Raw genomic sequence first — 17,671 nt, forward strand, 5'->3', positions numbered from 1 at the left:
CTTCGTCTGTGATTGGTCAATTTCTTACTATTACGGCCTACAACTCTCCATTGTAGACGACCCTTTATGCGTTATGCAAAAGTCTGTGCTTCGGCCTTAAGGGTCGTTTACAATGGAGAGTTTTAGACTGTAACAGTAAGAAATTGACAAATCACAATCGATTATTCTCCTGTACTTTGTCTGTGATTGGTCAATTTCTTACTATTACGACCTACAACTCTCCATTGTAGACGGCTCTTTAGGAGGCCTTCTACAATGAGATATTAGTAATAAATCAGAAGTCAGAAGCAAGAAAGTGACCAATCACAGTCAAATCACAGAAGAATAATCGATTGTGATTAGTCAATTTTTTGCTTCTGACTTCTGATTTATTACTAATCTTATTGTAGAAGGCCCTTTAAAGAAGCCAATCACAGACAAATCATAGAAGAATAATCGATTGTGATTGGTTAATTTCTTACGACTCACAGCTGTATTGTAGACAGGCTTAAAGCCTATTCTACAATAAAGTTGTATGTCGTTGTCGGACATTGGCCACGTTCAGCAGACTGAGCAGATCAGTGAACGCTTAGTGATTCTTTAATATGATTGAATCTTGCCTTTAGATCTTCACTGGATCTAAGTGTAGAAACCAATCATATTGAAGAATCACTAAGCGCTCACTGATTTACTCAGTCTGCCGAACACGGTCATTGCAAGTTTGAGCTGAGCACTTGATTTACGACAGCTCTTGACGACACGAGTCAACTCCATTGAGTAAAAAAACAGAAGGGAGCGTTTGGTCCAAAAAGTGATGATGGAAGTAGCTATATAAAGTGCTTAAGATGGCTGCTCAAGGGCGCCAATATTGAATGACTTTCAGCATTTCAGCATAGTAGCGATATTACATGTATCTACATGTATCGCTATTATGCTGAAATGCTGAAAAATCATTCAACAGTGGCGCTTAAAAAATTTACTGCAATAATTAGACAAAGATATAGTTGAAAAAAAATAATTTTAATGTGCAACAATATCAAATATTAAAAGTCAAGGTTGTAAATAATAGTAAATAAATAATATTAACAATTAAATCTTATTGAAGCTCGAGAAGTTACTAAACTATGAAATATATCTACGACCGTAAAAATACTTCTCCTGGCTGAGGAGTATTTTTTCGCAATATTTTAAAAATTAGGGGGGTAAACGGGATCTCTCATATATGTGATGCAAATCCGGCATCTGATATGAATTTAAGAATTGAAATTTAATTCAAAAAACTCGCGTGTAAAAATTTACACGCGAACAAATATATATATGTATATATATACACATTTTTTTGCACAACATCCTGCGATCGGTTCGTATGACCGTAGATATATTTTATAAATAATATTAAATTTGGTTATCACAATTTATTGTTCTTTAAATATAAGTTTTGTATAAAAGTTTCTTATTCTATTCTCTGGGCTCATGTTGTTACATACATATCTAATTCATAAATTAAAATAAGTTTTGGCGATAGATTTTAACAATAAATTTACAAGATTCTCTAATGGGTGATTGTCTACTGCAAATTCCGCTATTATACGTTGTATTACTTTTCCTTTTTTTATGTTGTATAAGTTTTTGATCAAAACAGCTGCTGCTGTTACACCACAAGCTTGTACAGTACATTATTACTTCTTTTTTATGATACAACACTTATTTCACATTTATTTATAATAATTTTTATGGTTTGTTGCACATGTTGCACACAGGACACATCCAGACACGTCAATGCGTAAGCTCAAGCATTTCCTCGATTCTTTCTCCCTTTCAAAAAGTGATCACTCAAGATGATTGCCATGACGTACATCCGTCCCCGGATTTGCTCATCTCCCACTACCAATACGTTCCCTCCTGTTTCTTTTTACTCAATGGTCAACTCAATACGCTTGCGCCCGACGTCCGACATACGACTTATTGTAGAATAGGTCTGAGAGGTTCTCTTCTTCAAACGATGCAGGATAAACAGTGCGCATACGTCGAAAAGCGCCACCTCGCGGGGACTGATGCTATCGCAGAAGTGATCCCAACGAGTGCCGACGAGTTCATCGATAGTCGTGACCGCCCGGCTTTCACCGCGATTAATTTCATCATCGCTTAGAAACGTCGTTGTTGCTTCTGCTTCTGTGAGACAGACGTAAGTATTCATGAAAAGTTTCTTGCAGTGAGGCGTTTAACTCTCGGTGGAAATATCGGTAGGCGTGACAGTGAAAAACAGAGTGGTCCGTACACAGACGGTGACGGATTCTAGTAAAATGGCCGTGCAAAGTCTACACAAACGCGCGTTCCAGAGATCATGATTTGCATGCGATGTCTCGTTCAAGGAAATATTTAGATATCCAGTTCCATATATTTTTGCACTGTTGAGATGTTCGGTCGTTTTTTGGAACACGATCGTCGCGATGTAGACCCTCGGTCAAGACGTATATGCGCGTGTTGCACGTCACTGAATGCGAATTGATTTTTTCCACAAGTGACCGCGATGCGATGATTCGTACTCTCGCTCTGCAAATCACAACGACCGGCTGTGTGTAGCCTTTAAGATACCTCATAGACAATTTGTAGCATGCTTATCTTATCCGTGCAAACGCAACGAAATGATGCCTGAGCTCCTGTAAGACAACTCCGATACGCGATCAGCTGTCATCGCGACTTCTCTCTCTCTCTCTCTCTCTCTCTCTCTCTCTCTCTCTTTAATTGAGAACAGCATTGGAGAGTCCGAGACCTCGAGCGTTATGATCGATCACCGTTGCCCTTATATCGTTATATCTGCATTTAATCGAGAAAGCATTTAATCGAATCTCGTTCAAGAGAGATGTCTTTCTTCACAATATCTTTATCTACAATAATGAGAAACTTTGTATTTTTTTGGAATACATTATCGGTTTTTTTCCAACTTTGACAAGGCCTACCATTAACATAATTGGAGTTTCAGAGCTCCATAAAGTGGTTGATGGTTTTTGAGTGTTTTTTTGTCTGTTTATTTTGTAATATATTATTTTTACCATTTTTTAAATTAATTACAGCGTTAGTGTCACTTTAGTATGTGCAGAGAATAAAGTATATCAGCTTTCATCGAAATTAATACCCTATTTATCTTTTATCTATGTAACTTTCTAGATGTCATTTTTTTCACATGACTGTAACAAATGTTTGGAGTAAGAAAATTAAAGACAGTCGGTATATACATGTACAATATATAAAATATGTTAGCATCTTTTATTTTTACGTTGGCTTTATTTTGTTTACTTTGCTATTGTAACTGCTCCAAAAAGCAATCTTGCTCAATTATGTGGCATGCAGTGATCTGTGTTATATTTTAATGAACGAATTGTTCATTATTCACAATCACAATAAAACCGCGATAATTCAATAATAAAGAATTTACACTTCAGATATTGTCAAATTTTAATTTTTTTGTTTTAAGTTTTTTTCTTCTATTAATATAATATAACAAAGTTGTTGTTGATATGTTGAATCACGAGACAGAAAAGAGTTTCTTTATTTTGTCTTTTTACCTAAAAGAATTGATTATTTAGATGCACTTAAAGCACCTATTACAATCAAATCAAGCTGTCATCTTATCAATAGATCACATAATGATAGTGTTTGTAACTACATTTTACTATATTTTACAAGATTTGAGATAAAAAGGACTTTCATGTATAAATAGTATTTAAATCGTCGACGAAATTTACTTGCAGATAATTATTTCTGGATAAGTAGATTAAGTAGTGAAGAAAGAAGGTAGGCCACGAAGTCAATCAAAGCACACGTATTGCTAGATCAGAAAAGTCACTTACCTAGACCGGAATATCCCAGAAACATAATTGTTAGAATACTAGCGATCAAAAGATTGATCATCAATCTACGGTGTAAAGAACTGTAGACTGATGAGAATTTACGGTCGTATTATTTTCAGAATTTACGAATAAACTTGTATTATATATATATTGCTTGTTTTATATTTTTTAACTTATGCTATAGGGTGTTCATAAAATCGCCCGCAATATTTCGAGAAGTGATTGAAGATCTAAAAAAAGGAAAAAAAGCTATATAAACATAGGTACGGAAAGAAATTTCCGAGTTATAGCCACTTTTATGTCCGCTTTGGCATTCCTTTCTTTGGCAATTTCGCACAACGTACTTCGATCTTGACATATCGTTTTTTTGCGATTTTCTTGCCTCTGTCATATTCAAAATTGTTTTTAAGCGTTTTTTTTTTAGTATCTGTATTGAAAGTGAGAAGTCATTTTAGTAGTTTCGCGTTTGACAGCTGAGCAAACTGACAGATTTGATTAGACCGCGCGACGTTGTTAGATTGCCATTCGATATGTAAAGCGTGAACAATCGCTACTAAAAGTTTACCGCATTGGCAAAAAGAAATAAGATTGTTTAAAGAGATTTTGAGCATAATAAAACTACTTATTTATTTCTACACTAATGACATGTTGATAAAATAGAGTAAACTATTTGTATGTATACAACATGTGACTCGAGTTCTGAGAATACTTTTCTGTAACGTAAAATTAAACTTTTGAATAAGACTGTCACGCGATAACTACCTTAACAGTTATAACTTGGAAACGACTGATTTCCGGATCTATGTTTATATAGTTTTTTTTTCTTCTGTTTGGATCCCTAATCATTTCCCGAAGTATTGCGGGCGATTTTCCCGGGACACCCTGTATTTCAAGATCTTTGTCAAAAACATAAGCACAAATACATTATTAGATTATTACAAAAAGTTGAAACAGAAACAGTAAAAACTTAATTTGTACATATAGAGGTTTTTACATGAACGAGTTAGTTACTAGTTGATTTAGTGATTTTTATGTAAAAATTTTTAATATGTGTTTATGTATTATTCATAGAAGTTTTATGCAGGAAAATTTTTCAAAGATCTTTTAATCCAGAAGAACTATTTAAGGTTCAATAGACAAAACTCAGAAAGTAATTTCCGCTTCTATACGCGCGCTACATAAAAATATTAAAGTAAATTTATATATTTTCTATTCATTGCTACGTGATACTTTTATTTTTTCACAGCTTTATGTTGCAACTATATGCGCGTCGGCATTAATAAGTTGTTTTTTTAAACAAAATTATTGTGTGTTTACTTTCTTCAATGACTAATACTGCAGTGTCTCACATTCATATTTCGAATGCTACCTAAAGACCTATGCATTGTATCATTTGAATATTAAATGGTTTCTATTATATCTTTTTTAACTAAACAATTAATAATAATGAGTTTTAGGCTTGTTTAGTTACAAACTATGCGAAGTCGCTGATGAACAAATATCTAGCGTAAGGCTCCTAGGACCATTCAGGACTTCGCATAGTTTGCATCTTTTTTATTTTTATATAATTGCGATATATATATATATATATATATATATATATATATTTGTCATATGTTATGTATTACAATATTGCTCAAAAAATCGATATTATCTGATAGTGGTAGTTTATTCTCACGAATATCTCAATTACATATGTCGCGTGTTTTTTAATTTACCGTTACTGTGGCGGTTGCAAAGTGAAAAGAGACGATATGAATATTTAAATGCAGCGAAAATATACGCGATGACCAAAGTGGGCGTGATGTACCTATGTCAGTTTATCGATTACAACGCATTGCGACGATAACCATCGCCGTTGGTAGCCGTCGCGATGACGCTGCGCCGACGCAATGCTGGTCTACGCGTACCTTTATGATTTCTTTCTCTGATTGTTTTTTTTTTTTAGGAAATACACATACAAATCTTTTCTCTTCTACCATCGTCTTATCTTTTCTCTTTTATTTAAAAATTTCTATGTGTACATAGTGTTTAAAAACATTATATTTTCTCAAAAAAAGGTTGTTATAATAATAGTTTTTTTTTATATACATAAGCTTATAAAATAAAAATGAAATTTTTGGAGGCCATACGCTGGATGTTTGTCGCGTATTTTGTATATATACATTCAAGAGTCTTAAAACTCATTACTTATAAATAATATTTTATAAAAATTTAAATATATGTGTGCACTTATAAGAAATATGGTAAATATATAATTTAATATATAACATTTTAAATCTGCAATTGCCAGCGTGAATAGAATGTACTCGTTCATTATTGTTACGTCATCTTTGTAATGTCAAACTTCACTTTTCAAATAGTCTTTTGCTCTCGTGCACTCTTCGTGCACGAGTGAAAAGTGTTATTGATTCCACGAAATCATTAAGCTCGTCACAGAACAACTGCTTTCGTACAAGCGACATAAGCTCGTAAAACGAACCGGTCAAGTCAAGTGTTTCGGGATACAGGCGATACTGATTTCACACAAACTGCATTAGATTTCTCTCGGGACATTTGAAAGTAAAATAAATCATAACATTGGTTTCTTGTTACGTTACGAGGGATGATTGATAAGTATCTGAAACAACGTATAGATAGCGACAGTAGCATTACATTTCTGTTGTTGATAAATTTCGTTGTTCAGAGAAACAAATGTCAGATGCTGGTTCATTATTGCACGTAGTGTGACAGCTCACCACAAAGAGATTAATTAAATAATTCGATACGCTCGGTACTTAAATAACTTTGCTCCGTATCTTTGTTTCTGTTGTAGAAAAACATGACTGACAATGCAGCATGTATTTTTTTGTTGTCATAGAAATTGATAGAAATAAAGGAAAAAGTATTTTCACGAATATAGCGTGTTCGCGGATTTATAGATACATGTCAACAAATAGTTTATAATTTTATAGATACATGTGAACAAATATTATTACATCTTGGAAATTTTGTTTGCTACACACACACACACACACACACACACACACACACACACACTATATGTACTTTCCTTGTTTTAGATATTAAGATAATCTTTTTTTGTTATATTATGTATATATATCTAAAAGAAATGTTATCTTCTGTCATAGGTTAGGCAAGTAATACTGATGGCGAGATATTGAGATTATTAAAAGGTGACTGGAAGATTTAGTCGCGCTTCAAAGTCACCATCAAGATCATTCAGCTAAGTTCCACACAAGGATCATGAAAATGGTGCTGTCTCAACGTCAGAGGGAGGAGTTGTAAGTTTTGTAGTCTTGTTTCTTAATAACATTCTTTTGGTTCGCGCTTCGTTCCGATGTGCATTTCCAATATCTCTCATCGTTTGCGCGATAATGGATGCCAGTTTTTCCTATTCAGATTGTGATGTTACTTTCTTTCAATCTGAGTTCAAAAAGATAGTTTGTCAACGTAGTCTAAGAATCAAGGAAATACACAAAATGTATGATTAATGATGGTGTAGTGTGTTTTTTTATTTCCGCATTATATTTTAAAGTTCTTTCTTACGAAATTTGATTATTTGACTAATTAGTTGATTAGCTTCACTTGTATTTTACATCTCTAACGTCGCCAAAATTGTAGTTAATTAGTACTTAGATGTTGAAAATTAGAAATATAATTTTTATATCGTATTAAAATTTCTTTGTAAACTTTTTCTTTTTTTTACAGTTTTTAGCAATGAAATTTCTAGAGAAATTTCAATTAAATCTAACAAACTGTTGGATGTTTATATGCTTTTGGATTATTCGATAGTTATTTGAATATATCAAGCGATCATTTATTGTATGTATAGTGACTTCTATTGTCTTATATCGCCTTCTTTGAGCGAACAACCTACAGCGATACTCGTTTAACATAGACATGCCATCACCATCAATTATATTCTCGATCTATGATTGCTAATTCTTATGATGGAAAATCGTTTGTCAATCGGTCAATCTGGGGCAAATAACAAGCAACATCGTGGGGTAGCACTCGGTGGTGAAGATGTCTATCGAGCATGCGCAAACTATAGGATCGATAGCTTGCACAGAAAATAAATGATGGTGATAGTAGCGGCGAAATCTTCAGAGCTGACAATAAGTGAGAAAGAAAATGATATATGTTTATGTAAGTAGATAGGAAGGCTATAAATAGATAGATAAATAGGAAGGGGAGGAAAGAGAAAGAGAGAGAGAGAGAGAGAGAGAGAGAGAGAGAGAGAGAGAGAGAGAGAGAGAGAGAGAGAGAGAGAGAGAGTGTGTAAGAGAGAGATAGAGAGAGAGAGCATAATTTATTATGCGCTCCGGGATAAAATCCTCTTAAGCGCAAAATAATAATTTACACTATATATAACATAAATAAAAAACAATAATATACTACAAAAACAGAGCATAATAAAATATAATAAAAATACGAAATATATAAACGGTAACAAGAGCCCTACGCTGGATGTAACTCGAATCTCAAGGGAAGAGCTAAAATCTTCGAGTTGTAGAAGTTTCGACTTATCAAGGTTTCTTTCCTTTCCGCTCCGCGGAAAGGAATAAAAAAATTTCTATCTTATATATATATAGAGGTTTTCGAGTTATAGAGATTCGAGTTATCGAAGTTTGACTGTAGTATATTTCTTTTCACTTCGTATTATTGTCACACCAACTTTCTTTTTTTCAACAAATATACTATTCTTTGGCTTAAAAAAATCCATAACTAAATTTAAAAAAAGTATAAATTACAATTTTATAATGTTTCAAAACCAACCTCATTATTATAAATTAACTTAATAAATTATAAATTAACTTTTACAAAGAAAAGCTGAAAAAACTTTAAACTGTAACTTGTCATATTTAATTAAAGATTTTCTATTTCGTGAAATGACATATTTTAGCTGTAATAATTTGCAATCTTGAGAGATTCACGTACTTTTTGCAAAAAGGATCCCGTGATTATATTGCGTTTATTTATTTTATTTATTCAGCTGGTTTATATTATATAAGATGCAAATTTTTTTTGAAACTTTGTTTTGATTTCTCCGTGATTAATATATCATTTTACAAGAAGAACAGAAACTTCTTAGATTTGACTGACTGATGATAAGACGTAATATTTCGAATATGATCTAATAACTAAGCGCCAGAGCGCCGAGTGAGGAAATCGCTTAGCTCTCCGAGATCGAAGAAATTATGCTTTCAAAAATTATAAATACTTATTTTTATGATTCCAAAGTGATTGAAATCAGATTGGGAATTTGTTCCAAATAGTAAATCGGCGAATTTTATTGGTAATTTCTATTCGGATGTTTCGGAGCGTTTGAAGTGTACGAACAAGACTCGATTATAAAGAGTTTAACAGCTGATGTCTTTTATATGACAATACACCAACACTGTCGCCGTCAAACAGTTTTCTGACTCAAAAAAATAAGTGCGCTCACGACCATCCGTCTTATTCTCCAGATTTAGTATCTTACGATTATTTTTTTAAATTGAAAGTGATGAAAGAGATCCGATTTTGAAATAATCAAAGTCGCCATGACAAGGATACTCAAAGCGATTCCGAAGTAAAAGCTCAAAAAATCTTTCCTTTCATTATTTGATCACTGTATCGACGCAGAAAAACATATTTCAAATAAATCAAAGCAAACTTATAAACCAATATGGCCATTGTTTCATTTTCTACTGTGTCAGGTTATTTATCAGACATACTGAATGTACATATGTCGTTTTTTTCCAAATATATATACGAAAGCACTTCTTTTATATTATCGAGTGATTTCAGCTTCTTCTCCAACTCAATCATTTCATTTTTCATTTATGTGTGAACTGAGAAAAAAAAGGAAATCTATATATTGTATCATGGAAAGTAAGAAAGAAGATGATTGGTCAATAGATGTTTCTCGCATTCGTTATATTTATGTTTAAAAAGACTTAAAAGACATGTGCTGTCCATATCCAATTTCAGAACTGTTTTATTTCTCATCAATATCTGTAATATTCTAAAGACATCTGCATAAAATACACACACACTCTTACATATTGACTATAAGCGTTATATCTTATGGGGTATCCCATAATAGGGGTAAGTCAAGATCAATCGCTCGGAAAGTAATTAAAGATTCAAAAACAAGAAAAAAATTGAGAGAGATATAAACATACATCTGGAAATGTGTGTTGTTTTCGAGTTCGCTATTTTTATGTTGAAATTTGAAATTGTGTTTTGAATTTTTTGTCGAAATTAAAAGAAGATATGGTTAGTATATGAGTTTTATAACGTAATTAAAGTCAAATAAAAGTTGCGGGCTGCCTTAGCATTACTTAAGATGTATCATGATGTGGAGATACAGTCCTTATCATCTTTTAGTAAAAAATCAGGCTCCACAATTCGTCATTTCCATGGTAATTAGTGACTCCCTCTCTGCCGCTCGCGCGCGCGCGTGTGTGTGTGGGGGGGGGGGGGGGGTGAGTGCGCGTAAATGAAAATATGAAAATTATAAGAGATGTTTGAAATATCTTCCTTCTGCAAGAATTCGAAATACAGCAATTTCAAATTTTAACAAAATTGGCGATATGTAACTCGAAAATAACGCTTTTCCAGACATATGTTCATATCAACTTTTTTTCTTGTTTTTGAGTTTTCAATCAATTTTCAAGCGATTGACCTTGACTTACGGAACATTCTGTACATATATGTATTTATTGATGATTGACATAAATATCGACGTAAAATTCATGTAAAAATTTGTGTGAGATTACGAATATGTTTGATAATTTAATATTTTTGGATAGAGGAGTTCTACCGGAATAAATTAAATCTTGCTCGGTACACATATCAATCATCACATCTAATATATTTTGAATATTATAACTTTCGCATGCGGTTAAGTGCGCAAGTGACCGTCTCGCAACGTTTGCACATGATGGTGAATACAAAAATTATCCGTAGAACGCTTTCCGCACTTACAAAGACTATGATTCTTATCTGTTTTACAATAGCTTGTAGCCATTCTTGTCTATTTCTATATCCTCAACACATCTGTTGCAGAATATTATGCATGATATAAAATTTCTCATCGCCAAGCTTTTGAAAAATTTCTTTGTCATTATTCATATTGGGCCCTTTTTAAGTTTCCATGATTTACGCATAAGTAACTGCACAAATTATATTATGATGCTCGCAGAAATAAAGAAGCTTCAAAAGAAGACATTTCTAACCGTTATGAATTTCCATTCACTTATTAAGATGTATCTGCTGCACTCATAGCACATTAATGAGATTTAAGAATAAGAAACAATAATACGGATTCCTGTGAGCATCATAATATAATTTATGCAAATAATTACTTTGATATCAGCTACCACAATAACTCTACCAGGTTTTTACGAATATTTCTATAAGCAAAAACATGTATTCAAATTGCATTAACACAAACATATTGTCGAATATTATTAATAAAAAAACATTATAAATATTTTAATTTATAAAAATATTTAAATAGTTTTCTAGGGTGCAGTTCCAAAAAGCTGAACCCTCCGATTTTGTCGATTGGCATACTACTGTATTTTAATGCGCTGATTACGAATATGATAATGAAAATTACCGACAAGGTTATTTTGAATGTTAAAACTTAAAAATCATTCCTTTTTTAAACATTATTTTGATAAATATTCATGTAACAAAAAAATGTTTTAAATGGAAGTTGTAGCTCTTGGAAAAATACATCATTTATGTTCCATGCATCTTTTGCATAAAACCAATACTTTTCGGAAAAAATGAGATAATAGAAAAATTAATTGGACACTCCCTTTCCTCGCACTAGCCTAATACAGTAAACTCTTACTATAGAGACGCTAGTTATAAGTTCGCCTGAGCTTCTCCGTAACTTTAGCGTCTTGAAAAATAAATAAAAAAGCAAAAGAGCGTAAAAAACTAAAACAAAATAAAATATAAATATAAAAAGCTTAAAAAAAAAAAAAAAAAACAAAAAAAGAAAGAAAAATGGAGTCAGTTCTTCGTCACGTCCTCGTCGTTGACTCCGGGTTCGGCTGAGAACGAAGAATATTGTTGCACTTCCGCTGCAATTTTGCGCTTCGCAGAGAAATAAAACTCGAAGTTTTGCGCAGATCTTGATTGTCTATTGTGATCATTTGCACAGAAGATTATTGCACATGTACAATGTTATACAAATGAAGCACTATGCATTGATATTAATGATATTGTAGTGACATAGGATTAGAATAGGTTAGGTTAAGCCTCTTGCACAATGGAAGAAATAGCGATAGCGATAGAAATAACACCAGTTTTAAAGAGTTTATATTTATAAATAACGGTAAGAACAGCGGAATCTAACATACAAAAATACACATGTATCAATGCAGATCAGAAAACGGAATAAGCAATAGCGATAAATTTTCCAACGAGTTGGAATTCTGTGTCTATTGCTTATCGCTATCACTATTCCCTCGCATTGTGCAAGAGGCTTTAATTTTTTTGGAGAGAGGGTGCAGGAGCGGAGTCCCTCCCCCTGTCTACGAGTCTCAAACACAAACATACAGAAAATGGTTTTTAGTGCGGGGGAGAAGGAGTTTTTTATATTATCTCATTTTTTTTCGAAAAGTTGGTTCTATTCAAAAAATGCATAAGACATAATTGATATATTTTTTCAAGAGCTACAACTTTTATTTGAAACATTTTTTATGCCATAAATATTTATTAAAATAATGTTAAAAAAGCGAGAATTTTTTGGTTTTTTTAGTCTTGACTTTTTTTGAAAATGACCTTGTCGGTAATTTTCACTATCCGTCAGCGTACTAAAATACAGTAGTATACCAATCGACAGCAAAATCGGAGGGTTCAGCTTTTTGGAACTTTATCCTTTATTCACAAGTAGCGGAAGTATGAATACATAGCTGCAACAGCATGTAATTTAGTAAAAGCTTGTTTTCTGCTAAGACAAAGTGACTTCGTTCTTTTTTGTTTTATAACACGTTTAGTAAGTGCCTCCTTTACGCTACATACATATATGTATTAGATGCAAAACAAAGTAGTGGCGAGCGATAATTCGCTATTGCGTAAAGTAATCAGATAGATAGAGACAAAGTTAATCGCGAGGTCTTTCATCTTGGCACAAGTGTGCCCGACTTTCAATCTTTTTCCCATTTAATTTCTCTTACAGCTTTTTTTTCTATCATTTATTGTATCGGATAATTAATAATCCACAATATAGTACTTATTTTTATCTCTATGTCTTGTAAATATGGCTAATCAACCCCAACACGAAACAACTAGAGATTGAAGCACAACATTACGTATCTTATTTCTTTTTAATTTTTGGCGAGAAAACATTCAAATAAGCGATGAAAACTTTTCAATAAAAAATACCATGCAATTATATATATTAAACTACTTAGAAAAAAAATCATGTATAAATAAAAGCCAAACCATACTGTTTGTTTTCACATTTGGTACCAAAGGAAATTAATACTTATAGAAATAAGGCGATTGCGGATTACCTTAGCACTAATGGCTATCAAGATGCACTGGAGGCATTTAAGAAGGAAGCAGATATGCCAGGAGAAGTGGAGAGGAAGTACGGGGGCTTACTTGAGAAGAAGTGGACTTCAGTTATACGATTGCAGAAAAAGGTAAAATTTTATTCTATATATAATTTGAAAAATATAATTACTACTCTTGACTCGATGTGTTGTGCGCAAGAAGAATAATATTTTGCGTCATCTAAGCGGTAAGTTCTTTATAAGACGCTCTGTAAACTGTCATAGGTAATGGAATTAGAGTCTAAACTTTCCGAAGCAGAGAAAGAATTCATAGAAGGCGCACCAACACGTAGTAAGAGATCACCGGCCGAATGGATACCGAGACCGCCGGAAAAATTTAGCCTGACAGGACACAGAGCTCCTATCAATAGAGTTATTTTCCATCCGGTTTTTAGTCTTGTAGTATCTGCCAGCGAAGATGCTACAATTAAGGTAAGAAGCAACTTGCAACTGAATCAGCAACTTTTATTTGTTATACACGTTTAAAATTGTCTTGTTTTTTCTTTAAAGAAAACTAGTTTTTAATACTTATTGGCTCTTTCTTTCAAGGTGTGGGACTTTGAGAGTGGTGATTTCGAAAGAACGCTAAAGGGTCACACGGACAGTGTGCAAGACATTGCATTCGATACTTCGGGCAAGTTGCTCGCGTCTTGTAGCGCGGACATGTCTATCAAGCTGTGGGATTTTCATCAGTCGTTTGCTTGCGTGAAAACTATGCACGGCCATGATCATAACGTCAATTCAGTTGCGTTTGTACCACAGGGTGATTTTGTAGTGAGCGCCTCTAGAGACAAGACCATTAAAATCTGGGAGGTAGCAACGGGCTACTGTGTAAAGACTTTCACAGGGCATAGAGAATGGGTGAGAATGGCGCGAGTTAGCCCATGCGGCGAACTTATCGCTAGTTGCTCAAACGATCAGACTGTTCGAGTATGGCACGTGGCAACGAAAGAGACAAAGGTAATTTGAGAAATTAAATATTTCTCGTCTGTTTAAAATTACTGTAATTACATTTAAAATTCTTCGAAATGCCAGGTCGAATTCAGAGAACATGAACACGTGGTAGAATGTATTGCATGGGCGCCCGAAAGCGCAAGAGCTTCGATCAATGCAGCGGCTGGAGCTGACAATAAAGGTGCACATGAGGGACCTTTCCTCGCATCCGGATCGCGAGACAAGACAATTCGCGTGTGGGATGTTGGTGCCGGAGTGTGTCTTTTCACTCTTATCGGGCACGACAATTGGGTGCGATGTATTGTCTTCCATCCTGGCGGCAAGTTTATTGTTAGCGCGTCTGACGATAAGACGCTGCGAGTCTGGGACACGCGCAACAAACGAGTGATGAAGACTCTCGAAGCGCACGTTCACTTTTGCACTTCTGTCGGTTTGTATCTTATTAACTTTAACCAAGACAATATTTTTTCTTGATTTTATTGAATAACTAAACTTTATGTCAATATGTTCTATATAACATGTTATTTCTGAACCAGATTTTCACAAAAATCATCCTTATGTCGTCACCGGGAGCGTCGATCAAACGGTGAAGATTTGGGAGTGTCGCTAGTCATCGAATTTAGATTTTCCGTTAGACATCGTGAACGGAAAAGAATGAAAAGATAAAATGAGAGAAAAGACGAACGCGCGCGTCCATTTTAGTGGAATCAGCTGAAAAAGTAAGCAGCTACAAAACTATCGTATGCTACTAATATTAATATTATTATACATGAACACACAAACATAAACACGTATGATTAAGAACTCTAATTAATTTATAATAAAGTATACTTAGTAATATTATATTACGATACACATTGTTTTACGGCAATGAACTACACTATTCGAGAAGAGTGAATCGAGAGATTGTCATAAGATCAAACGATCAAAATGACGGTCCTATGAGTTCTCAGTACGGATATTATCTATGGACGTGGAATTATTAATGCCATATACAATTACGAAAGTTATATTCCTTTAGACAGTTGTGCAATTGTAGTAGGCATTATTCTGTACATATATATATATATATATATATATATATATACGTCTTTAAGCAGCGCGAAAATTTGATGTGATTATGAGTACAACCTTTGATGTTTTCTTACTCCTCTCTTTGCTTGCTTATGCAATGTATCGGTTAAAATATTAGTTACCAACTGGTCACACACCCATTTTAAATGTGCAATGTTTAATGTATATTTCTTATCAACTCATATATATTTTGATGAATATTGAGTTATCACACTCACTGCATTGCAAAGGCAATTTGTTTTTTTGGGACATATAAGTTAATGTCGCAAATGATATAAATAAAATGACAATGATACAAATAAAAATAATATATATATGACAAGACAAAATTTTGTTTCAACAAAAATTGATATTTTGTTACAAATTTATCTTTAGTTAAAATTTATCTTTATTAGATTCTTTGTCGAAACGTATCTTTTTATATACATGCACCTATGTATATTATAAATTCTATTACACATTACATATATATGTATGTGAATTCAAATCTCAACATGAAAATCACTAAAACAATATCTCCTAAATTGGCCAAAGTATTCTTTCAATCTGTTTAAATAATCAATTTTCTCAACTTATGTATTTTATTTAAAAATAAATAAAAATAAATGTTAAATATTGTGAAATTGTGTTTTAGTACAATATAAAACTGTGTTTTGATACAATATTAAAAATTTATTTTTATTTATTTTTGAATAAAATACATAAGTCGAGAAAATATTAATTGTTTTTGAAGAAATATAAAGAATACTCAAAATAAAAGACGATGATGAAGGATTTACGACATGCTTAAGATCGCCGTGATTATTAATAATGATATTACAATGGGCACACATCCAGCCTACGAAAGATGCATCAATAAAAATTTAAATATTTCAGTGATGCTAGTGAAAGAAAAGGTTGTAAGTTATAACATAACGCGTACACATATAAATGTTTTCGAACGTATAATTCATTGCGTGGGTTATAAGAGAGGTGGTATTAGTTAATTTTTTAGTTCTAACTATTCTATTAGCGATAGCGCAGACATAATGTAGACGATAGAAAAAAAATAAGAAAATAAACTTCAGAAAAAAAGAGAGAAAGAAAGGGAGACATTAAGTCAACGATTGATCACACAAATATACACAATATACACAACCGAAACATCTGATCTTCGGATATTCTCGCTAAAAAAAATATTTGCACATACGTATGAACTGTGCAATCTGCAAGCATCTCATTAATCGATTACTTAATTAAGAGTAATTTTTCAAACATTATATTTAATTATTGTCTACTATCTTTTCCAACTGTTTCTCCTGTACTACTCAACCTTCAGCCAAGTATAAAAAGAATGAACCTCCAAGAAGAAATATTCTTCAAGTAATGTGGTACTAAATTATTTTAATGAATAATAAAATAAATAAATAATATTGTCACTGAGCACATGAAATTATTGTTTTATATGTATATATATATATATATATATATATNTATATATATTATATCCCCCTATTATTAATATTATTCTTGAAACAATAGTTTCTTTTCCTTACAGCTCTTTTGAATTAATTCCTTCACTGTCCGTAAAACTACAAACGTTTCTATTGCTCGTTATAATATATCTTACTAGAATTTTCATAGTTTTCCTCTAGCAGTAGGCTTAAGAACTGTTTCTTGTGCGTATTATGTATGTATTAATTAATCTACACATATACATGACAGTATTTTATAGTACAATAAGACAAGAGTTAGCGACGTAATATTGTAAGTACAACGCATACCAAACACCGATTGTGCGTGTTTATATTTAGATGATGTAATAAAACAGTGTCGCTCTTCATAAGATTCATCTCTCATGATAGCTTCTGTGACTCGCTTTCTATTCGCTTGAAAAAATAATACCAATAAGTAGATTTACAATAAAGCATTCTTTGTCATTTGTAATATATAGATATTGATAAATTATTTATTGAGATCCTAGAAAAAACTATATATAATTATTAAATTCTTTGGAGAAAAATAGGTGTGTTACAAACACATAATTTTATAAAGTACATAAAATAGTAACTTGCAATATTACTACATTGATATAGATCTTTTTATATATGCATATATTTCCAATATTTTTAAAAATTGAATTATTAAAAGAAATCTGAGAAAAAGAGGAAAAAAGTGACAGTTTGATCACAAGCCAATTTTTATTTTTATATGTATGTATACATACATATATACACACGCTTCCACATACAAAATTTGAAACGT

General features: G+C 32.6%; 1 protein-coding gene and 2 long non-coding RNA genes across 4 annotated transcripts; 2 read left to right on the plus strand and 1 right to left on the minus strand.

Moving 5' to 3' along the window:
* Window positions 1–1,977: 1,977 nt before the first annotated feature.
* Window positions 1,978–15,734, plus strand: LOC109861560 (lissencephaly-1 homolog). Its single transcript, XM_020441257.1, has 7 exons — window positions 1,978–2,164; window positions 6,962–7,114; window positions 13,336–13,489; window positions 13,625–13,831; window positions 13,949–14,359; window positions 14,435–14,783; window positions 14,890–15,734. Exons 2-7 carry the CDS (start codon window positions 7,077–7,079, stop codon window positions 14,961–14,963), a joined length of 1,233 nt encoding a protein of 410 aa, XP_020296846.1. The 5' UTR covers window positions 1,978–2,164; window positions 6,962–7,076; the 3' UTR covers window positions 14,964–15,734.
* LOC109861561 lies at window positions 2,702–4,353 on the minus strand. 2 transcript variants are annotated; one of them, XR_002250992.1, is made up of 3 exons: window positions 4,175–4,353; window positions 3,831–4,060; window positions 2,702–2,796 (listed from the first exon to the last, which is right to left on the minus strand). It is a non-coding gene; the product is annotated as an uncharacterized LOC109861561 (long non-coding RNA). The 2 variants fall into 2 exon arrangements; XR_002250993.1 differs by lacking the exon at window positions 2,702–2,796 and adding an exon at window positions 3,379–3,545.
* Window positions 7,121–7,982, plus strand: LOC109861562. Its single transcript, XR_002250994.1, has 2 exons — window positions 7,121–7,655; window positions 7,732–7,982. It is a non-coding gene; the product is annotated as an uncharacterized LOC109861562 (long non-coding RNA).
* Window positions 15,735–17,671: the final 1,937 nt, after the last annotated feature.

The sequence above is a fragment of the Pseudomyrmex gracilis genome, unplaced genomic scaffold, assembly GCF_002006095.1.
Source record: "Pseudomyrmex gracilis isolate BER0280 unplaced genomic scaffold, ASM200609v1 scaffold_835, whole genome shotgun sequence".
In the NCBI taxonomy this organism is placed as follows: Eukaryota; Metazoa; Arthropoda; class Insecta; order Hymenoptera; family Formicidae; genus Pseudomyrmex; species Pseudomyrmex gracilis.